Source organism: Tripterygium wilfordii, chromosome 19 (assembly GCF_013401445.1).
Source record: "Tripterygium wilfordii isolate XIE 37 chromosome 19, ASM1340144v1, whole genome shotgun sequence".
Lineage (NCBI taxonomy): Eukaryota > Viridiplantae > Streptophyta > Magnoliopsida > Celastrales > Celastraceae > Tripterygium > Tripterygium wilfordii.
The window spans coordinates 13501104-13524984 of record NC_052250.1 but is presented as its reverse complement, the minus strand read 5'-3'; the positions used below and the strand labels follow the sequence as shown (position 1 = coordinate 13524984).

Below are 23881 nucleotides of genomic sequence, written 5' to 3'. Positions count from 1 at the left end.
GCTATTTTGTTTGTGTCATTGCTGGTCTTTAGCGTGTTTTAGCCAAGCCACTTGTCCACTTGATACATAATACCATGCTTTTCTGTAGCATCGCTTTCATTTTAATATAAAAGGCCTGAGTTCAATTTGGGCCTGAATGAACATAAGTCCTAAACCCTAAGGCCCAAGTATTACATTGTTATTGGCATATTTGCTATTGTAACTTGTTAACTCGCACGTCTGACCCCGTTTGAACATTCTTTGGGCTTTCTTCACCTGGATTGCGGCCCATAAAGATAATCGGCCCACTTATATTTACCCCATAATAATTGAGCAGGCACAAATATAACGATTTCCAGAAGTTCTTAACGTAACTCTCCGACATAGGTCAAAGGCCAGTTAAAAGTTTTTTGGCCTTATTTTAACTGGAAGGCCCACCCAGTCTAGGCCTGTTCTAGTTTTCAATGTAAGACCCATTCAATTTGGGCCTAAATGAACATAAGGTTCAAAGCCCAAGGCCTAAGCATTACAGTATTATTGCAACTTTAATAGGAGGCCCGAATAACTTGCGCCGTTGGCTCAGAGATATTCCGTCACTTAGTTTGGACCCATTTTAACTGTCATAAACTCATAATATAAGACAGACCCACTCAATTTGGGCCTAAATGGAACATAAGGCCCAAGCATTGCAGTAGTGTTGCAACTTTAATATGAAACTAGAGCCCGAAACTATTGGGCCAACAGCCCATCGAAATATTCCGCCCACTTAGTTTGGACCTACTGTAATTGTCCTTAATACAAGACGACCTAGGCCCAAAAATCTTAGGCCAATGGCCCATCGAGACGTTCAGCCCAGTTAGCTTGAGCCTGTTTTAATTGTTCATATTATTCCACAAACTTAGTTTGAGCGTTTTTTAATTGAGCATAAGGGCCAAGGCCCAAATATCGCGCTATCAACGCAAATTTTGATTAGACAAGAGGCCCACAAATCTTGAGCCTTTATGAGTTCATGTATATCTGCAAAACTCAACGATTAGAAGCCTACATACCAAACAAGGGGAGGTTAGCATCATCTGGGCTACGACCCATCAAGTTATCAGGCCTATCAAGTTAATAGGCCCATCTAGTATGCCCTATTTAATTAAACATGAGGCCGAAGGTACAAATATCTCATATTCAGATATACGGTGTCTATCACCATTCACCAATAGGGTTCTAAAGAAAACCATGCAAAACAACAAAATAACTCAACATGACGAACAATAATAAGCTCTGAAGCAGCTTCAACATCTCTCATCTATAGATCCCATGAATCTAATAACCCCAACTGGCTTGAAGAGGGATTTGAACTTAATTTTGCCATTGCATGAACCCTCAAATGTCTAGGTACAAGTAGAAATTATCTCACCAATGGAAAATCAAAAGAATAAACACTCAAATCATCTGTAAAATTGATTCCCGTGCTATACGTGGAACCCTAAATCATTAGCTAAATAAACCAATGAGTGCAATGGAAATAAAAATAAAACAGGCCCACCCATATCAGAAGCCATTTAAACTACTGATAATTTATAAACTATTAATAAGATAATTAAATTCTATAAACATCATTCCATGTTCATTTCAGGCAGGCAAGCCCCAAAGAATTATGAGAAGTATTAATCTTAACTTTTCACACAGTGACACTGCTAATACTTCACAATACACAAGCTCACCCTAATTTCCTGACAGCAATTGGATGAGAATGAAGTGCACATCACCTTATTCGCATTCTTTAAAACACAGATTATGTTCGGATCTTTTAGTTTTTCTCTACCCACCCCACATCTCCACTCTTCATTTGATTTCCAGTCCAGCTCTCATTGATTTTTCACTTTCCCACCTCCAATTTCATCATTTCTTAGAGTAAAATAGTTTCTTGCTTATCTTCCAGTAGCTTCAAGTTCATCAAAATGGTTCAGTTTTCTTTCTTTAAAAATCCAAATGATTAGTTATATCAGGAATTATCCCACCCTTAAAATAATACCTTACCATCCTGGTCCCATCCCCCACTAGACTCTTCAACAAATCAGTTGGTTCTGTCTCCTCATGCAATCAGAATTTCGTTCCAGGGGACTCTCCTATAACTAGCAAAGTCGATCCTCCTGGCACAGCTTTTTCCATTTGTTCACAATAGCATATTAGCATTTCACATACAAGTAGCTATACTAACTTCCACGAGATTAAAGAAAAATTAAACAGTAACTTCCATAACTCAAGCACATGACAGGCTCGCACTATGAGCCCTCCAGAAAACCCACAACAGACATGTAAATTTAAATAGGGACATGTAAATTTAAATAGGGATAAGTATCAAGGAAGCTCTTAAACTTTCAAAAAACAATGTCAGTTGAGCCCTATACTTTTTTTCGGTCTAAACTAGACCTTGAACTTCAAACAATGGTCCACGTTAGCCCTTTGACCACGTTAGTATCACGAAAGCTTTTGGACCAAGGGCTAACGTGTACCATTGTTCGAAGTTGAGGGACTGGTTTGGCCCAAAAAAAAAAAAGTATAGGGGCTCAACTCGTCCTTTTTCCAAAAGTTCAAAGGCTTTCTCGATACTTATCCCATTTAAATATTAGTGATTCATATTCTGTCAGTCAACAGAAAACCACCCGTGTGAGTTCCAAGGTTTGAGAACAGTAAATGTTAACAAGAAATTTGCATTAACTCATTAAAAATTTCATATATGGTATGTAAGCACTTCAAAACAACTAGCATAGAAAACATCAGGGAGTCTACCAGTGTTGGCAAGAAAGTACTTAGCTCATACAATGCATGAACTCAGGATGCAGTATTTTGTCTCATAGGAGGCTCATGGCTAGCCTGATACCCCTCTTATTTTTCCGAACTACTTAAATGAAAATATAAATTCCCTGCCCTCCACTCAACTTAAAGCTTGCCATTATAGTACTCAACCAAAACAAAAGTGGTTACAAATTCTTAAAAAAAGAGTGGGTGGTTGTAAATTCTGGAAAACATAAGTGATTACAAATGCTAACAAGATCTATAAGATGAAGCTCCTTGGTGTATATGGTTCGTCGATGACATTATCTTTGTTGATGAGAGCATATATTAATTGAAAGTTGAAAACATGGAGACAACCTTTGGAATGAAAAATCTTAACATAAATAGGACTAAAACAAAATATATGAACCGTAAGTTCGGTATAGGTAGGAGAGATGAGGTAGCAACCAAAATGATGGGAAAGAAATAGCGTCTGATTGGGAAAAAAAAAACTTATTAAGGCACCAAGGTTGTGGATGGGAAAGAAATAGCTAAAACTGGAAATTAAAAAAATTTTGGTTTTATAAATCATAATTATGGAGGGATAAAAGAGGATGTAACAATATTCAAAAAAAGAGAGGATGTAACAGATAAGATAAAACTGGTTGGATGGAGTGAGAGTGCATCGGGGTGTTGATGAAAGAATACCCTTACAAGCTTAAAAATGAAAATTATAAAGATTTGCAATAATGCAGTACACAGAATGTTGGGCCATTAGGGAAGAACGTGTTACATGACTCAACAAAGAATGCAACATTAATTAGAATGTTGAGTTGCATATGCAGCAAAACAAAGAGGGATAGAAGAAGACCAAGACTATTCGATCCAACATAGGGGTAGAACCATGAAGACAAGAGAGAAAATTGGCTTAAGATGGGATGCCATTAATACGGTAATGTGCAGTGTGGGGAAAATTTTCAAATAGAAAAAACACGAAGCGAAGAGACTCGAAAAAGACAAGGATGGAAGAGACAAGAAAAGACATGGGTTATTATACAGAACTAGGCAAGATTGTAACATTTTATCAGAATAAACAATGACAGTCAGCAAACTATGAACTAAAAAAAAACGAGAGAGAATAGTGGGTGGTTTCAAAAGACTTGTCTGTAGTATGGGCTAAAACCCTATTTTTTCGATAATTTAAACGGATTTGAAAATGTGTACAATGTAATTTGAAGGATTGAGACACCAAATTTATGGTATTTAATTTTCAGTCATTAAGAAACTGTCCGACACAATTTAACAAGATGAATTTGTTTTTAATGCAAAAGATAGAATTTAGTAAGTGGCATACAGACAGTGCAACCCAATGAGGAATGCAAAAAGAAGAACCTATGCATGTACTCTTGTGCATGACAAAACTGACCCTGGTAGCATCAAAATAGTATGATGCTGAACAATCATGTTTACATAAGAAAGAATGCACATACTGTCATCACATTATAACCACAAGATCAGTTCAAACATACCTGCACCATAGCGCACAACCGGATCTCACGGAGAGGGCAGTTGTTCCCCGAAAAGAGTTTGGTCAGCCAATGTGTAGAAAATCTGATAAACAGCGCACACATTAATACTAGTTTTCCTTGATTCATTTACTAAAAGTGTTTAACAACATTTACTATTGAATTATTGATGCATTAGATCTTGAAAAACAAACCTCGCATTACAATTCAGTCGATGCAAACCTAGCACCTAACATCAACTTCAATTTGTCAGGTATTATTTCACCAGTTGAAACTTGAAGACACATAAGTCCCATGCACAATACCTAGCAATGACACAGAGATCGTTCCAAGTAAGGTTTTCGTCTATATAACTTCAAAGCTTACTACAATAATATCAAACTGCCTGGATAGGTATGCCGACAAAATTCCGTCAAATCAACATCAGAACAAGCCACCAAAACAAATACTCAATCATCCCGTCACTAATGAAATTGGAATAACATAAAACGAATGAAAAACGAGAATTACAAACAGAACAACGCAAATATAATCCTGAAGCACGTTAAGACGTTCCACTTATCTAATTAACCAGTCCGCCGGATCTAATCAAATTTTAGATTAAAGCATGAAGAAAATTGGAAACAAATAAAAACATCAATTAGAACATGAGTTCAGAAATTCATTCCGATTAGGCTATTATAAGCATATTACAATTACTTTAGTGGTATAAAATCAACGAATGTTGAAGATGAACTTAAATTTCGAGTTACTTAGTAAAACAATTGTTTGTACCTTTCAATGGTGTCGTCGATGTACTTGAAAGCCCTAGGAGTGTCTCCAAGTGGTGAAAGCCTAGGAGATTCTTCAAGTGGTGAAATCCGTAAAGCGTAATCGCTCCCTTCTGGCAAAACGGCGGCCCTAGAAGCATAGAACAATTTGAGGAGATTTCTACAACGGAGGTGAGAGGCGGTCATGGTATAACACTTTCCAGTGCTTCAGGCATCGTCGTCTTCGCTCCTGAAATTAGGGGAGAGCAGAAGATACGAAATATCGGCGGAATAAATAGAGCGAGAGATCGAGAAGAAAAGGATATGCCAGAGCTAGGGAGAGAGAATATAAACCGTAAATTTGCGTGTTTCTGCATCCGAACGGAGATACAGAAGTTGAAGCAGAGGCACGCGCTCCACCCATAGTGGTGAGCTGCGCGACATGCCCTCGATTTTTCAAATTTTCTAATGCTTTTCAGTTTTCCCTGGGCCTAGCCCAAACCCTTCTCGACTTTGGGCCAATGGGCCCTCTGGGAAAATAGTTCAGCTTGCTTTCTTAATAATAAGCTCCGCTGTTCCACTATTGTATTTATGATTTATGGGCAACAAGTTTTTCTTCCATAAGAATTTGTAGTTGTATTATATTTCGACTGTGTATTGAGTAATCTATTGAATCTGTTAACATATATAGATATATTCACTTTTTTATCATTAACAAAGTGTTTGTTTGGAGAAAATGAATCGTATTTCATAATTTCGCAATTAAACGTATTTTTAATAGTCACATGACATATTTCTTATGACTCCACGTAAGATTTTCCAACCAATTAGCAAGAACACGATCGAACCAATTCGTTGAAGCTGTCCATTGATAAACGCTGTGACTGAGCCCAAGTACAAAACTTCCATCGTTCAACTGAATATAATAATAATTTTCTAGCATCTTAAGAAGGGAAAAGAAGATGATTTTCAAGAAGCTTGCCTTTTTTGGTCAAAAAGCAAGCACCGGTTTGTCGTTGTGCAGTACAGTACTTTGGAAATGACGTGTACTCAAACACAACAAAATATCAAACAAACAGTCAGCACCTCCAGATATTTTTGGTTTCACATATAATTTATTTTACTTTTGACTGTCTGAAGGATTTTTTGTGGATCCCCAAAATATCTTCTATTCAATTGCAATAAACAATTTTACTTCTAACGCCTCAGATATTTTCTTCCTTTCTTGTCAGTTGATTGTACTCACTCGAGTACACAAAATGGGGCATACTCTCGCTCCCTTATCTTCCCAATTTTTTTTTTCTTAAGACACAAGAAAATACGTGTCAAAATCTAGGAGCGAGTATGAATTGGTAAGAGTCAAATGACGTTTAGGATTCTTTCTTCTAATTAAGGAAAAAAATATCAGGAGGACTTTTGAAGGTTGGTTTTATCCTGTATAAAACCATGTACATCGATCAACTCACAAACACCATAAGATCACTAAACATATCGCAGGTACAACAACGAAACACAAACCCCATCAAGCTATACAGTTCCCGGCGAGCTCCGTATTTCCTCGCCATGGACTCGCACTTGCTGAGCACCCAAACGGGGTCGACATGGACCAACGAGAAGCACCTCCACTTCTTGAACGCGATGGAGTCCTCTTTCGTCCACAAAATGCTCCAAACTAACGCTCACCGCCTCCGTCTCGACCGTTATTTGCCTGATAGTTCCGAATCGACCCTAGATTTGAAGACCCACAGAAGAAAAAAACATGCTTTCTCAGGTAATTTTATGGTGTCTTTCTTTTCTTAGTTAGATTGCTCTAATGGGTGAGGATTTTTGGATCCGATGGAGATCATATGTTGCTTTAGCTGTTAATTTAATTTCTTAAAATTTGTTGAGGTGACGACTGATTAATGGTCAATGTTGAAAGTGCGTTTGTCCAAACACAGCCCTAATAATACGTACAATGCCGAATATGCTTTTGGAGATATTTGTTTGGGGCTTAGTCGTTTTCGCTTTATGGATCCTTTTGTTTTCTCGGTTCTCTTTTTGACGCTTTTATGTATTATTGTTGGTTTGGGTGGCAGTTGATCATGCTGTTGGGTCGAAAACCAAAATTGGTGGTAAGGTTGACAAGAGAACAAGGAGACCATCATCACGATCGCAGCCGTGCAATTCAGCACAAGATCAGGTTGTTGCTAACAACCGATCTTTTAAAAACAACATTTTTTTTTTCCCTAATCATGATCGCTTGTGTGGAGTAAAATGTCTAGTGTGGTTAAGTTCTTAATTGTATTTGACTATAAATGGTATATTTTACCATTACTGAATAAAATATTAATGGTATTTCTTAAATATCTTCTACTATAGTTGTCATGGTTTGTTGACTATATCTTACCTCTGCCATTGTAGGTGGTCCCACAGCTTGGAAACAGAGAGGATGAGCAAGATTAAAGCCACTAATCTACCGCCCTCTTGTCATCTGCCAACCGAGAGATTCTTCTAGTTTTTTTTTTTCTTCTGACTTTTAAGAAAAATAAAGAGAATGGATTCGTTTCTAAGATTGACTTCCTTGTCTTGTTGATTGCAATGAGATATTGAGATTAGACTATTTAATTCACTCAATTTGGTTTATTTAATGAGTTCACTTAATTAGGCCATTTTTTTTCATTCATAGTTTGTTAGGGTACATGTTTTGCGAGAAGTGTTAATAAAAATATTCCCCGTTGATTAGGGGAGTGTCTTTGTGGTTTATGAATTTGAGGAGCTCAACTCCTCCCAACGTAGATGATATTTTTAAAAGATAAAACAACACGGATTTTAAAGCTCAAAACGAACAATGTCTCTACAAGTGAATTGGGTCAAAATCTCGTCAAATTCTTCTCATCCTTCACAATTTGTTCATATTATAACAAGAAGTCATGGTGATGATCATTGTGTGAAGCTGGCACTACTTTTTTGAGCATAGGAGAAGGGGAGGGAGGCTTGAACTCAATATCTCTATAAAATATCATACATATGAGTGTTATTTGATTACTTATCATGGTTTAATGGGGATTAATATGATTTGTTTAAGCATGGTTAATTGGCTTATCGAGCATAATATGCTCACAGGAGATATTCTAAGCATGACGTGGTTAATCAAACAATTATATTGAAGAAGCGGTTGGTTACGTATCGTTATTCATTATGATCACATCCAAAGTAGTTGTGGAATATAACTCTATTGATTTGTTTGTCAATGGGTAATTGTGTACTAGCAATCATGCTGTTGCTGACAGGTGAATTCAAAGATATTTTATCCATGAAGTCCGATGAATTGTTAGATATACATTTCACACTACCCTTTAGATTCTTATGATAACTTTACCTAAAAAAAATCGGTGCAAGGGATAAAGTGGATAGAGACAGCTAGACAAGGGACGATAATAATATATATAATACGTGAGACTTCGATCTTGAACCTTATCTTTAGCAATCTAGGTTTGATGGACTAGGTTGTTTAATCAAACTTTTCATAGATAATATAATAATAATGTATTGTATGTAATTTTGTATGCCGCCACAATTATGAAAGCTGTCGGCCAATAATAATATCATATCCAGCTTACCGGTACTAATATTAGCATTTGGCTCAATAAATTAATTTGGTCATTGTCACTTGTCATTAGGAAAAATATTATAATCATTTAATCAAGGACTAAATACATACATGACGAACCGGCATCAATCATTGTTACAAAAGCATTATTGGTGATTACTAAGTTAACTATTACTAAACAAATTGGTTTCTGTTCCTAAATTCATCTTAAAAAAAACAACTAATTAAGTAGGAAGAAAGACTTGAGATCAACAAATCAGTCACGTAGATACATGCTTTTGTTGAATTGGATACGGTCTCTTACTTAACTGAGAGCATCACGGAGTAAATGCGCCGAGCTATTCGAGGATAGCCCGTTGGCCCTAATAAATGAGTGGAGCTCGAGCTCGAGCTCGAGCTTTTTTTCAATCTCGTGGATTAAATTTATAGGACATTTTGTTGGTGTTTTGAGGGAGAATGAGAGTAAAATTAATATATTCTCTTATTTGAAACTCATTTCACCCTCTATTCTCCCTTGTAGAGAATAGCCAAGCTCACCAAAATGGTGAGAATGACTATTCTTCACAAGGGATAATGAGTTTTTGATGTGTAAAAGACTCTTTTACACTTGTTATAAAATATTATTTTATTTTCAAAAAATATAAAAAGTGTAATATGAAATTTGTACCACTAATATTCTCACTCATGCTCACTCTTTATTTTATACCAAACATGACTATGCTCACCCCATATTCATGTCACACTCACTTCGCACTCATCTCATGCTCACCTTATGCAATTATGAACCAAATGTCTAGTTAGGAGTCAACTTAAATACTTATCTAACATAAAATATTAATACAATGTATAATATTAATATAAATTAACTTTTAAAAATATTTTAAATACTTTGAAATTAGAATTTGACCTTGTTGATATTAATTAAATTGTTTAAATTTTTGACATAAACAAGTTTTTAACGAGTTGAGTTCGAATTTTGACATTTTTTTTTAACGAGTCGATACCGAATTCAATTTTTTCAAATACTACAAAGTTCAAACTCGACAAAAATAAGGGTGCGGAGGTTTTAGCACGCCAAAGCTCGGCTCGACTTGGACAATTTACACCCTTACCTATATGCTACATCAATACAAGTTCTTGTGCCCATTCCCACTTAAAAAATGCAACAATCCCTTCATGTCTTCATGGTATAACAATAATTAAGAGGTCAGTTTATCTATTTTTGTTTTAGTTTATTTTATTTTAAAAAGTTGCCACATCGACATGGCACCATCTAACGAGCCTTCATCGGCCACTACCATATGGTGTGGCACTATTGGATTTGTATTTTGAAGCCCGTGTAGTTGTGTTGGGCTTCAATTGAAACCCTATCAGGTCCACGGTGCGTCTTTTCCTCTCATGTAAATTTTTGTTCCTTAGGAGGGGAGTGTGAGCTGCGAAGCCATTTTAAATCTCTGATGATCCATATATAAAATGACACATTACGTGAACTCCGATTCCTTCCTTTACCCTGGAATGGTAAACTTTTTCATACTCCCTTCTTCTAGACAATTTACAAGGTTTAGTTTGACAATAACCTACTTGTAAACCAGATCTAGTCATCGTTGATCTTCTTCAAGAACTTCAACACTTGAAGCATGGTAGGCCTATTAGCTGGATTATCAGACAAGCATACAGCAGCAACCTGCAGCACTTGAAGCATCATCTGCTTCGAATCCGCGTTGAGAACAGTCGGATCAAGAACATCAGCAGCCTGCCTCTTCTTGATCTTCTGAAACACCCAACCAACCAAATTGCCCCCTTCAACCTCTTTAAAATCAGGTCCTGTTGGCTCTTTCCCTGTTACCAATTGAAGCAGGATTACACCAAAACTATACACATCTCCTCTTGTAGTTGACCTCCCGCTCTGCCCATATTCAGGTGGAATGTAGCCAAATGTTCCAGCGATGACAGTGCTAACATGAGTCTCACAAGCACTAATCAATCTTGCAAGCCCAAAATCTGCAACTTTTGGCTCAAAGTCTTCGTTGAGTAAGATATTGCTGGCTTTAATATCCCTGTGGATAATGTGGGGGATGAACCCATGATGAAGGAATGCTAGTCCTCTAGCAGCACCAGTAGCAATTTTGAAGCGTTTGGGCCAGTTCAGAACATCAAGGGCGCCCGTCCGACTCCTCAGCCAAAGATCTAAGCTCCCATTTATCATGTACTCATAAACAAGGAGCTTTTCCACACCAAAGGAGCAGTAGCCAAGCAATGGAACAAGGTTTTGGTGCTTTACCTTGCCCAAAGTTTCCATTTCAGCAATGAATTCTCGGTTACCTTGTGTCTTTGCTTCACTAAGTTTCTTGACTGCAACTGTCCTTCCATCAGGTAAAGTAGCTCTATAAACCGTTCCGAAACCTCCATCTCCAATTATGTTCGTCTTGCAGAAGTTATTGGTGGCTTCAAGAATATCTTCCAAGGACAGTTTCAAAAGTGGCTGCTCAAACATAGCTATATTAATGCTTAAAGGCTCCTTTGACCTGCTGCTACTTAAGAAATACATATTCTGATCCACAAAATTGTTCAATTTGCTTTCCTCAATAGCCTCAGGATCTCCTCCACTACTCCCTCGAGTGATACATCTCCAAATAGCAAAGCCCACAACAAGAAACACAATCAAGATCCCAACTGCAATCCCGCTAAAACCCCAAGCTTTTAATAAGGCCGACTTTGCAAATCTTTTAATCTTGCAATCTACACCCACAACTCCACCACAGAGATCTTTGTTGCCAGCAAGAAAAATTGTAGACATGTTTGAGCAAACGCCACTTCTGGGTACAGGCCCTTCCAATCTATTTCCAGCCAAATTAATGTAAAGAAGATTAATCAGACTGCATAGTTTCTCCGGAATCAGGCCAGATAGCATGTTTCCGGATACGTCAAAGTATTGAAGTTCCATCAAATTACCAAGGTCCGGAGGGATCTCTCCTGTGAACCTATTGTCATGAAGATCCAAATATGTCACATAGGAAAGATTGCCCAATGATCGCGGCAGATCCCCCGCAAAGAAGTTATTGCTCAAGTTCATAGTTTCAATCTTCCATGCTAAGGAATTCAACAAAAACTCATCGATTGAACCAGAAAACCTGTTTTGCTGAACATAAAGTCCCACAAGATTAAGCACATGCGTCAAAGTGGAAGGAAGCACACCATTGAGCTTGTTGTTGCTCACATCCAAGTGGGTAAGCTGTCTCAGATAGCCAAAACTAATGGGAACTGAACCAGATAGCTTATTTCCAGTCAAATTCAGCTTAACTAAACTACCCAAACGTCCTAAGCTTGCAGGGATGGTCCCTGTAAGCTGATTATTTCCTAAATACAAGCCCTGAAGCTTTTGAGAGTAACCAAATGCAGGTGGAATTGAACCAGTCAAAACATTTCCAGACAAATCCAGAGTTGTGAGATTGGTCAAGCGAGAAAGTGATCCCGGAATCTCACCAGAAAGCATATTGTTGCTAAGAAGAAGATCCACAATGACAACACAGTTCCCCAATTCTTCAGGTATCGAACCAGACAAATTATTATGTGACAGATCATACACTCCATGGTGCTGCACAAATGTCAAATCAGGCATGTTAGCCTGATGAAAATAGGCTGATGCCTTCCATGGTATTGACCCTGACAAACTATTGTAAGAGAGGACCAAGCATTGTAGTTCAGCTAGGTCGGCGAGTTGCTTAGGAATGGAGCCAATAAGAAAGTTGTTGCCAAGGTCCAAAGTGGTAAGAGAAATACAATCTCCAAGCTCATCTGGTATGCTCCCTTCAAGCTGATTAGAGTTCAAGTTAAACACACAAAGGTTGGTCAGATTGCCAATTTCCTTAGGTATAGACCCCTTCAAGTAATTGTTACTAAGAACTAGCCTCTCCAGAGCTATTGCATTGCCAATCTCCGCAGGAAGAGTACCTTCCAAGATATTATTTGCGGCAGAGAACTCCATCAAAGTTACCGAATTCCAGAGACTCATTGGTATGATACCTGTAAAATTGTTTGAATCAATGTCAAGCACCATCAATGGAAGCTCTGCAAGATACCCCGGCAAGGAACCATTTATCTGATTATTAACCAAAGTCAGCTGAGTCAAATTCGTGCACTTGATGAACACATCCTCAATCGTCCCCGACAGGAAATTACCATCAAGATCAATCTCAGTAAGTGACACCGCATTGCACAACTCTCTGGGTATCACGCCCCTCAACAAGTTATTGCTCAAACTTATATGATCCAACATGCTACAATTCCCAATCTCCACTGGAATACTCCCTGAGAATCGGTTACTTGAGAGAAAAATTGACTGAACATGACTCCACCTCCCAATCCAGGTCGGCAATGGCCCCGAGAGCTGGTTCTTCTCAGCTGAAAACGTCAGCATTGGCAGCCTGGAAAGCTCCTCAGGCAACGGTCCAGAGAGCGAGTTGAATGAAAGCATCAAAGTTTTCAAATTCTTGCAGTTTCCAAGCTCAACTGGAATCGACCCATTAAGCTCGGCATAAACAAGGTTCAAAATACTCAAATTCCGCAATTTCCCTATGGATTTCGGGATCGAACACTTCAACGGGTTATACGAGAGGTCTAGTTTGTTCAGTGATTGCAAGTCCGAGAGTTGCACAGGTAAGGGGCCAGTTATGGAACAAGAAGGAGAGAAGAAGTTCTGAAGTCGCAAAAGGCCTCCAATTTCAGGAGGTAACGGACCGGAGAAACCATTGATGCCAATATAAAGATCAGTTAGGTTCTTGAGGTTGCCTATTTGGGGTGGAATTGCACCAGAGAAGCTGTTGTTCGAGATGTCCAAAGATGATAGAGATTGTAGATTGGTGAAGAGTGTTTCAGGAAGAGAACCTGAGAGAAGGTTGTCACTCAAGTCCAAGTACAGCATCTGGGTCAACCCGCTGAGTTGGGTCGGAAGGTTCCCGGTGAGCGAGTTGCCGGATAGGTCAAGTGTGATGAGGTTGGTTAAATTCCCGAGTTCAGGAGGAATTTCTCCGGTGAAAAGATTGGAACCGAGTTCTAGGGTCTTGAGACGGTTCAACTCACCGAGTTCACCCGGAATCACCCCAGAGAGCTGGTTATCATCAAGAGAAAATGATCTCAACCTCTTTAGGTTGGCAATTTGAGGAGCAATTTCGCCGCTAAAGAGGTTTGACGAGAGATCAAGGACGATGAGTGTGGAGATACCGAAGAGCGAGGGCGAGAGAGGACCTTTCAGAAGCTGATTTGGAAGAGCAAGTTCCGTGACTCGTCCGAGTTGGCAAGAGACCCCGACCCAGTTGCAATGACGAGTCGACTGGTTCCATGAAGAGAGTATGTGCGGGTTTTCAAGCGCGGCTTTGAAAGAAAGGAGACTTTCTCTATCTGGGTTTTGCTCATCTTGCTCCGCAACAACGTTGGAGAGCAAAATACAGAGAGAGGTAAACAAGAAGAGGCACAGACATGGAAGCTTAAGAGCCATAACAAAAATTACAGATAGAGTGGGTTTTTTCAGTGAAGCTTAAGCGTAAAACCCATTTGAGACGAAGAGAGAGCTTCGAAGAAATGGAGATTTTAGAGAAGCTTGAACGCCATGGCCATTTGTGGGGAAGAGAGTGTACGAAAAGAAGTTGCAGATTAGTGCATGTAAGAGAAACGGCACGTATCTCACGTGACTTTTCTAGAAAGGCTTCTTTTTGTAACGGCGATTCGTTTCAGCTATTGCGGAATTTGCAAAGAAACCCCTATAAAAGGACCCATTAGCTTTTCAAGTATCTATAATTTGCACCTATAAAGTGGGAAAAGGACCCCTACTTCTGAGAATCCGGGTTTTGTCTCTTCCGTTCTCTACTTTTTGATACCCTTTTATCTTTGTTCTCGTGGAATTCATCGAAGCCTTTTCCATAATGAATTTTTTGCACCGCATATGGTTGCAGTTGCATTATGAATGGCAATAACTTTGATATGGATATCAGCTAGTGCTATAGTTTTTCCTGCACATTGATTGATATCAACATTCCTAGTGTTGTAAACAAATGAAGTTCATGTGAAAATTTCATAACACCATACCTATTTATACTAATATATATGTAATATGTATATATATATTTTTTTTATTTTTTTTTTGTAATTATATTCTTATTTGTTGATATTGGTTACAAGGAGGAGTGTTTCAAACTTTCAATACATTCTGTGTGTGTCCTTGTTATAATAATGACAAAGCTGTATTTTTCTGGCCCAGAGAAGCAGGATCATTTGGGTTAAGACTGTTCAAGCTTTGTCCGGAAGTCTGATGAAAATACCCCAATGACACAAAAGTGGAATTTCCTGTGCATATGCCATTGAATGCATTCAGTTGCAAATCTGCGTCTCTCTTGCAGTCTTGAGGGGTTTTTTCGTCTTTTCAAAATCTCCTTTGACGTGTTATAGATCAACATAACATCTTGTGATGCGATAAGACAAGGCTGGGCTGGGACGTGAGAATAACCAAATTCAAGCCCTACTCAACCCAAAAGGCAACAGAGGATGAAGAGCTGTACGTCTCTTCGCAGTAAGCAAACCAAAAATGGGAATTTTTGGTACTGTAGTGTTGTGTGTAGATGCAGAAGCATTAATGCCAATCCTTTCATTTTCATTTTGTGCATTAAATTTAATAAAAAATTTATATTCACAATAGTCAATAAACAAGCTCCTTTTATTGTCATAAAACTCCTAAACCTTTTCCTAATTATTTTCAGCTAATTAATTAATCACAACCATAATAATTACATTAACCTAAACCTAAACAGAGGACAGGTCAAAGTTGATTTGAATTTGTTGTCTTGGGTACTTTCGAAAATTGTCTTGTTCTATTACGAGGACACTGGTTTTTAGAAAAAATAGTTGCCACACGATTACTCATTATCACCACAGTACAGAGTACAGAGTTCAGAGTGAAGATCAGCATCCCATGTGCTGTTGTGTGGGCCAGCAAATTAATCCCTAAAATCACACTTAATGTGACTTTTTTTTTGTTTTTATTTATTTACTATATAACAAGCCAGTACATTTCTAAATTTAATGATGCGAGTCATTTTGCATGAAAACCGCATGAAGTGCTTTTCTTAATGGGGTCAGCAGAAGCTCTACTTTGAGAGCTTCTTAAATAAGCAAAGAAATCATTGACTTAAAAAATGCTGTTTTTGAGATAAAGACTAAATTGGACTAGGATACTCATATCATCATCAATCAACGAAGTGTTTATCTTAAAAAAATTGAGGTCAATTACATAAGTCTATGAGACATTATCGAAAATTCATCATATGTATCGTAATGATATTCTCATTTAAACTCATACATTTGGTCTTCTTTTACTGAGGTTTGAGACCGGGCTATAAGCGCAAGCGGAGATGATCAGCATACTCATATATAGATTAATTTTTTTAAAAAAAAGAAAATAAATATGTTCTATGATGGCGACGTTGAATAAAATTCCAAAAATAGAAGATTGAGAGAGATTGTGAAATGACTCCGCGTGGCTAAAGTAGCAAGTATCTGGCAGTTGAGACTTGAAAATGAAATGAGAGAGATATTCCTACTTGAAAGTGAAATGAGAGAGAGATTCCTCTGAACTCTGTCCCTGTGTGTTCATGGGATGGGCCTTAATGGGATTTTGATGTATCCAAATAAGTGTGCCTGCCTTGGATTTGGATATGACCATAAAAAATGATTGCATTACAAGTTCAAACACATTAACAATGTTATTTGATCGATACTTTTTATTGCAAGAAATACTTGCAACTCAATACCGACGGGTTTATCCCAATCGCAAGTGTACGTGCCAACTGACAGTATAATAGTGAAAGGGGTCGAATCCACGAGGACTGTATTAATTACCAACTATAACTACTAACAATAGTGCAAATTAAATTCGGATGCTTCTAATATTAACTAGCAATAAAATTTAGATAAATATCAATGGATGAAAAACTAGCTTGGGTTTGGCTTGCCAACTACCTCCACCTGTGCACACAGATTAATATGCAATCACACAATTTAAAAGTCTAACAATGTCAATTGAAAGGCCTTGGTCCAGCTGCAGTCAATTAGATTTCCCTAAACAACGATCCTGACTTTGGTCCAGTTGCAAGATCTTTTCTTATCAAAGGAGTCTTGGTTGGTCTATCCTAAGAGTTTCCTAAGACAAGCATAAGCACTAGGAAATCGACAGTTGCACAATCTAGGATAATGGTCTATTACCCAATCAATTATGTCCTATGTTCCCAAAACTTGGATCTTACGCAAGTTCTTGTTACTTCGTCAAACACCGGGTCATGGTCAGCCGAATATGTTTAACTAACAATTCCTAAAATTATGATGTTGATCAGGCATGCATAACAATAGGAAATAAACAATTAATCCAGAGAACAAAGAATTAAACTTAGTCTGATTGTCAATTAAATATGTGCACAAGGTTTATGGTAGAAGTATTACCAAACCCTAGCTAGAAAAGAGTTTAGCTACACATGCTTAAAATTAAAACCATATAAATACTCATAGACAATGTTCAAATCAATGGAAGAGTAGAAATTTGCTGAAGAATTGATGTGCCCAGCTTTGATGTTGCTTCTCCTCCTTCCTGCCGACACCCACTTCCTCAATCTTTGGTCTTCGGCTGCGCAAGGTAAAAGTCTCCCTTTTTTCTCAGCTTAACACGCCTTATATAGTCTTTAGCAAGCCCTAAACTGGCCCAATTGTCCTTGCCACGTCAGCAACTTAATTAACACAAGTCTGGTTCCCACGTTCTGCGGCCGCGACAAGTTGCAAAACAGGTTACAAATTCTGTCCAGTAATGAATTTATTCTCCCGCAGTACCTGTGCATAAAAACACCAATGTGGGTAGTATTTTGCACTAAACAACATAGAAAAATAGTAATTTTAAGCCCGTAAAAGTAGGTGTATTTTACACCCAACATTATTCATTTTAAATCACTCTTCACACATATTTATTCTTTATAAACCATCGTCATTGATTCTTTGTACGCGTTGCAAGACTTTCACTTATCTATTACTCGATTGAGTGATGTCAATTCGATGTGAAATATTATCCAGAGTTGTGAGATTGGTCAAGCGAGAAAATTTATATTATTGTTTTTTTTAATTTATTTCTTCAATCATATTTGGATATGAGTACAATTGTGACCATTTAATCATCTTCCCGTTAAAAAGAACCCTGTAATCTTTATTTATTTTTTTGTCTGGAACCCTGTAATCTTTAAGTTCATAATAGTAATTGTCTCCCTGTATTGAGGGCTTGAAGTTGGGTTTTATCCAAGTATGAAATTTGGGCCGCTGACTCTGAGATGCCCAGTCTTTGGGCTTCTTTGTTAACTGGCTCGGCCCAATATTCTGCTCAAAGCTTGCACCCAAAACTAACGGCCCGTTCTCGATAATTTTTAACATGGACTTGAAGCCTGGCTGGGTCCAAATATGAAAAGGTTCAAGTCAATGCCCCTCTTGTTTAAATGGCCCAGACCAGTGAGTGGTTTGAGAAATTCTATCTACACGTCACTAATCTACTATATTTATTCCACTTTTTAAACATTATAAGTTTACACAAAAAAATTTTAAGGGCTTGCCCGTTTGAGGTGTTCAGGGGTGTTGGGTTGAGAGGTATTCGGGACGAACACCTTTCAACCCTTGACTGTTTCAGACGTTTGAGATTGTTGAGACAAAATCTCTCTATAAGGCTATATATAAAAATCCCAACCCCTCCCAACCCAACACCTCCCAACCAACACTCCTGAACACCTCAAACGGGCAAGCCCTAAGTTTACACATAAAATTTTGATAAATATACGAAAAGACCCTTGTTTTGTACAATATTAAGAATGAGTTTGTTAAGTTTACACACAAATTAACTACAACTCAATATTCTCCTCCCTCACCGATTTCATCATATCCAAACGACTTTGTTTGGCTCTATCACCAATTCTTATACAGTCAATGTCTATCCTCCCCAACTTACGTTGTCCACACTTGTCCATGTGACGCAGTAAGAAACGATCAACTGAAATATAAGCGTAAATCCTCAAGAACAAACTCGGAATCCACTAAGGGAAATTGGTTGTAAACCAAAGAGTTTATTAACTTCAATGACAATCCAAAATTGAGAGAATTAACCCAATTTTTTTTCTTTTTAGAAAGGTAATCTCCCCTGTCTTTAGGTGCAAGAGGTAGAAGAGAAAATTAGGGGTTGCGGCGGCTGTAGGGCCTGGCACCAACCCTACTCCATATATATATTTATCTTCTTCTTTTTTTTTTTTTTTTTTTTTTTTTTTTTTTTTAATTGGCATGGGTCACCGCTTAATTGTATACACTTCAGGCCACACTTAGGCTGCACAAAGGCTACAAAGTCCCCAGCACTCTACTTATACACTTCTCTCCACTGTTCAGATTTCTCCATTCAACACCACACTTAGACTCCTCATAACCTTCCAAACACCTTGACCATAGCCTCATGATGGATACTATTTTATGACTTATGACACAGGCATAACACATCACATAGATGGGAAGGTTTATCACAAGAGCAGAGAAATTCAATGAAAGGATTGGAAGCAACAGCTGGGTTCAAGGTAGGCCAAAAATTAACAAAGAATGCCTTCATCACTTTCAAAGAACAAAAACATAGTATTTACTTCAGATGGTCTAATGCAAGTTCTAGCTATACAAAGTCATGAAATTCATAGCACACAAAATTTTCTGAAGGCTCCTCACAAGCTAATTGGTGCTGTAAATAATGTGTAAACTAAGCAGACATTCATTGCAAAAGGTCATGCAAATACTCACACCATCAGTCTCAAAAGCACTTCATAACAATTAAGCACAAGTATGCCAATTCTCTTCTAAAAACACTAATTTTTTTTCTTTTTTTTCAAAACTTTTCGGCAAAAGCAAATTCCCTCTCCCCCAAACTTGAAATTGACATTGTCCTCAATGTTTAAAAAGAAAAACAAACAGAAATTTTGCAATGACGAAACCAACGAACACAAATAAATGAAGGAAAAGGAAGAGAGACTTAGCTGATTTAAGTTGTCAAAAATATGCTTCTCTTCCACATGGGTTACCTCCCATGAAGTGCTAAATTTATTGTCTTCAGCCGGACATAGCCTTAGATTCGGTCAGACATCAATAGAGTGGAGATATACCACTTCATCCACAGTAACTTGTACATTCTCCCAATAAGGCTTCACTCGATGGCCATTAACCTTAAACGTGTGATCAGAATCTTGATGTTTTAACTCTAATGCACCATGAGGGAACACAGCTTGTATCACATATGGGCCATGCCACTTTGATTTGAGTTTTCCCGGAAACAATTTCAAACGAGAGTTATACACCAGCACCTTCTGTCCTACAGAAAAAATTTTCCGTACAAGCTTCTTGTCATGGTACTGCTTCGCGCGCTCCTTGTATAATTTGGCATTCTCATAGGCTTCATGCCGTAATTCTTCAAGCTCGTTCAGTTGCAAACGACGCCTGTCTCCAGCTGCCTTTATGTCAAAATTTAGCTTTTTAATAGCCCAATAAGCTCGATGCTCTAATTCAACTGGCAAGTGACACTCTTTCCCATAAACCAACCGGAATGGAGACATCCCAATGGGTGTTTTGTATGCAGTCCTGTAGGCCCACAAAGCATCAGTCAAACGAAGAGACCAATCTTTTCTATTTGGATTCACCGTCTTCTCTAGAATGGCCTTGATTTCTCTATTGCTTATCTCCACTTGCCCACTCGTCTGAGGATGATATGGGGTTCCCACACGGTGAGTGATCCCATATTTCTTCATTAGGGCCGAACATGCATAATTATTGAAGTGCCTGCCACCATCACTAATGATTGCTCGTGGCATCCCAAAACGAGAGAAAATATTGTCCTGCAAAAACTTCACAACCACTCGATGATCATTAGTTCTTGAGGGGACAGCCTCGACCCATTTGGACACATAATCAACACCAACTAAAATATATTCAAAGCCAAAAGAGTTAGGAAAAGGGCCCATGAAGTCAATTCCCCATACATCAAAAAGTTCAAGGACTTGAATACTTGTTAAAGGCATTTGATCTCTGGCAGCTATGTTACCGGTCCTTTGGCATCTGTCACAAGTCTTACAAAAACTCCAAGCATCTTTAAAAATAGTAGGCCAATAAAATCCAGCGTGGAATACCTTAAGTGCAGTCTTTTTAGGCCCAAAGTGGCCTCCACATGCATAGGCATGACAATGAGTCAAGATCTCTTGTTGTTCACATTGTGCTACACATCTACGAATAATTTGATCCGGGCATATCTTGAAAAGGTAAGGATCATCCCATATATAATAACTAGCCCGTGAAATTATCCGCTTCCTTTCCTGATAAGACAAATCAGTAGGAAAAGAATTAGTAACAAGATAATTCACAATGTCGGCATACCATGGCAGTGTGTTTATGGACAGGAGCTGTTCATCCGGGAAAGAGTCACCCAAAGGAAGTTCTTCATGTTCATTGTCAGGTAGCAGCCGAGAAAGATGATCGGCAACTACATTCTCACTTCCCTTTTTATCTTTAATCTCCAAGTCGAACTCCTGCAAAAGAAGTACCCAGCGTATTAACCTAGGCTTGGCATCCTTTTTAGTCATTAAATACCTCAACGCAGCATGGTCCGTATACACAATAACTCGGGAGCCAATGAGGTAAGATCTGAATTTTTCCAATGCAAAAATCACCGCCAATAATTCTTTTTCCGTTGTTGAGTAATTCAGCTGAGCATCATTCATGGTGCGAGAAGCATAATAGATGGCATATGGTGTCTTATTTTTCCGCTGCCCCAGAACAGCCCCCAAGGAGTAATCGCTTGCATCGCACATTAACTCAAATGGAAACTCCCAATCAGGTACTTGCATAATAGGAGCTGAGGTGAGTGCTTCCTTTAATTTGTCAAAAGCTGTTCTGCACTCATTTGTCCATACAAAATCAGCATCCTTTGTCAGCAATACACACAAAGGTTGGGAAATCTTGGAAAAGTCTTTAATAAATCTCCGGTAGAATCCCGCATGACCAAGAAAACTCCGCACACCTTTTACTGTTGTAGGATGGGGCAGCTTTGAAATGACTTCGATTTTCGCCTTGTCCACTTCAATGCCACGGCTGGAAATCAAATGACCCAACACAATTCCCTCTTGCACCATGAAGTGACATTTTTCCCAATTCAAAACAAGGTTGGTTTCTTCACACCTCTCTAACACCAACCTCAAATGCTCAAGACATTCATCAAAATCAGCTCCAAATACACTGAAATCATCCATGAAAACTTCAATAAACTTCTCTACCATGTCAGAGAAAATACTCATCATACATCTTTGGAATGTAGCTGGTGCGTTGCACAACCCAAACGGCATCCTTCGGTATGCAAAAGTGCCATATGGACATGTGAACGTAGTCTTCTCTTGGTCCTCAGGTGCTATGGCAATCTGATTGTATCCACTATAGCCGTCAAGAAAGCAATAATGACTATGCCCAGCTAGTCTCTCCAACATCTGATCGATGAATGGTAGCGGAAAGTGGTCTTTTCGAGTTTCGTTGTTCAACTTCCTATAATCAATACACACTCTCCATCCCGTGGTCATTCGTGTAGGTATCAATTCATTATTTTCATTCTTCACTACAGTAATGCCACTTTTCTTTGGTACTACATGAATTGGACTGACCCACTTGCTATCTGAAATCGGATAAATTACCCCCACATCAAGTAGCTTTAGAACTTCAGCTTTGACAACCTCCTTCATATGTGGATTCAACCTCCTTTGTGCTTCTCGGGTAGGCTTTGCATTATTTTCCAGAAAAATCTGATGCATACATCTTGACGGGCTGATGCCTTTTATGTCCGCAATGGTCCAACCAAGAGCTGTTTTGTGCTGTCTCAAAATTCGGATCAACTTTCCCTCCTCCCCCAAACTTAGATTTGCAGCCACTATCACTGGTAAAGTGCTATGTTCACCCAAGTAGATGTATTTCAAGTGACTTGGCAGCTGCTTCAGCTCCAACTTGGGTGCTTTAACTGTGGAAGGAACCAGAGATGCATTAGTAGGTGTCAGTTGCTCAAATGGAGGCGTATTCTTACCACCATAAGGCCGGTCCAACTGGAATGCTTGGATGGCCTCCTCTATACGGTCATCCTCCAACTCTCCCTCCAAAATTGTCTTCTCATTCAAACCATACGCCACCACTGCTTCAATTGGATCCACTCTAGTAACCTGAAAAACCTCACTCACAAGATCATGTGTAGTGTCAACATTAAAACAATCACTATGATCATCATGAGATTTAAGTGCATCAAACACACGAAATTCCAATTCTTTGTCATTTACTTGCATAGTTACAGTCCCTTTTTTCACATTAATATTCATGTCAGCAGTAACCATAAAAGGTCGTCCAAGTATGATAGGCAAAGATGCTGATCTAGGACTATCCTCCATATCCAACACAACAAAATCAGCAGGCAAGATCAAGTCATTTACAGTCACCAGAACATCCTCTAAAATTCCCTTGGGTCTTTTAACACTACGGTCAGCTAGTTGCAGTGTTATAGAAGTCTCTTGAAGCTCTCCCAACCCAAGTTTTTCATAGACAGAGTAAGGTAACAAATTAATACTTGCTCCTAAGTCTAATAATGCCTTTTCAAAAAATTGATTTCCCACTTTACATGGGATGGTAAAACTACCAGGATCTTTGAGTTTTGGTGGGAGTTTGTTTAACAACACAGCACTGACCTCTTCTTTCAAAGCAATTTTTTCATGAGTAGCAAATTTTCTCTTTTTAGTACAACATTCTTTAAGAAATTTAGCGTAAGATGGAATTTGTTTAATAGCATCAAGCAATGGAATATTAATTTCAACCTTCCGCAAATTCTCAAAAATATCAACTGCTTTAGAATCAGTGTTCTTTTTGGCAAACCTTTGCGGGAAAGGTGGAGGATCTCTTTCCCATTCCTGTGTCTCCACTGGTGCAGTTTTGCGGCCCATTTGTACCCTGTCTGTAGCTTTACTGCAATTTGTAGACTCTGTTTTCAACTGCTCTGTCTTGTTGATTTGCTTGCCACTTCTGAGAGTTGTGATAGCTTTCAATTGTTCTGGTTGCCCAGCTGGGTTATTCAAGGGCTGCGAAGGTAATTCTCCCTTCTTTCGTTCACTCATCTCCTTAGCCATTTGTCCCACTTGAGTCTCCAATTTTTGGATGGC

The 23881-nt window shown here is 38.5% G+C and overlaps 3 protein-coding genes across 6 annotated transcripts; 1 reads left to right on the top strand and 2 right to left on the bottom strand.

Moving 5' to 3' along the window:
* Window positions 1–984: 984 nt before the first annotated feature.
* LOC119986280 lies at window positions 985–5509 on the bottom strand. Of its 4 annotated transcripts, none has more exons than XR_005465223.1 (4): window positions 5049–5484; window positions 4469–4579; window positions 4278–4359; window positions 985–1361 (listed from the first exon to the last, which is right to left on the bottom strand). XR_005465223.1 is itself a non-coding variant. In XM_038830857.1 (4 exons), exons 2-4 carry the CDS (start codon window positions 5228–5230, stop codon window positions 1263–1265), a joined length of 363 nt encoding a protein of 120 aa, XP_038686785.1. In that variant the 5' UTR covers window positions 5231–5273; window positions 5378–5509; the 3' UTR covers window positions 1067–1262. The 4 variants fall into 4 exon arrangements, 2 of the variants coding, with proteins under 2 accessions (XP_038686785.1, XP_038686784.1); XM_038830857.1 differs by lacking the exon at window positions 4469–4579 and having other exon boundaries at window positions 1067–1361; window positions 5049–5273; window positions 5378–5509; XM_038830856.1 differs by lacking the exon at window positions 4469–4579 and having other exon boundaries at window positions 1073–1361.
* An 897-nt stretch (window positions 5510–6406) lies between these two features.
* Window positions 6407–7760, top strand: LOC119986024. The gene is made up of 3 exons (XM_038830553.1): window positions 6407–6794; window positions 7102–7205; window positions 7427–7760. Exons 1-3 carry the CDS (start codon window positions 6470–6472, stop codon window positions 7466–7468), a joined length of 471 nt encoding a protein of 156 aa, XP_038686481.1. The 5' UTR covers window positions 6407–6469; the 3' UTR covers window positions 7469–7760.
* A 2316-nt stretch (window positions 7761–10076) lies between these two features.
* Window positions 10077–14540, bottom strand: LOC119985222 (leucine-rich repeat receptor protein kinase EMS1-like). The gene has a single exon (XM_038829450.1). The coding sequence runs from the start codon at window positions 14107–14109 to the stop codon at window positions 10210–10212; it is 3900 nt and encodes a 1299-aa protein (XP_038685378.1). The 5' UTR covers window positions 14110–14540; the 3' UTR covers window positions 10077–10209.
* Between the last annotated feature and the right edge of the window lie 9341 nt (window positions 14541–23881).

Excerpts from the sequence above, each read along its gene's own strand:
- LOC119986280 (XM_038830857.1), bottom strand. The coding sequence starts at position 5,230 with ATGACCGCCTCTCACCTCCGTTGTAGAAATCTCCTCAAATTGTTCTAT. Across the intron at positions 4,360-5,048 it reads ATCGACGACACCATTGAAAG|ATTTTCTACACATTGGCTGA; the intron begins GTACAAACAATT and ends GCTGTTTATCAG. Across the intron at positions 1,362-4,277 it reads GGTTGTGCGCTATGGTGCAG|ACATTTGAGGGTTCATGCAA; the intron begins GTATGTTTGAAC and ends ACTTGTACCTAG.
- LOC119986024 (XM_038830553.1), top strand. The coding sequence starts at position 6,470 with ATGTACATCGATCAACTCACAAACACCATAAGATCACTAAACATATCG. Across the intron at positions 6,795-7,101 it reads AAAAAAACATGCTTTCTCAG|TTGATCATGCTGTTGGGTCG; the intron begins GTAATTTTATGG and ends TTTGGGTGGCAG. Across the intron at positions 7,206-7,426 it reads GCAATTCAGCACAAGATCAG|GTGGTCCCACAGCTTGGAAA; the intron begins GTTGTTGCTAAC and ends CTGCCATTGTAG.
- LOC119985222 (XM_038829450.1), bottom strand. The coding sequence starts at position 14,109 with ATGGCTCTTAAGCTTCCATGTCTGTGCCTCTTCTTGTTTACCTCTCTC.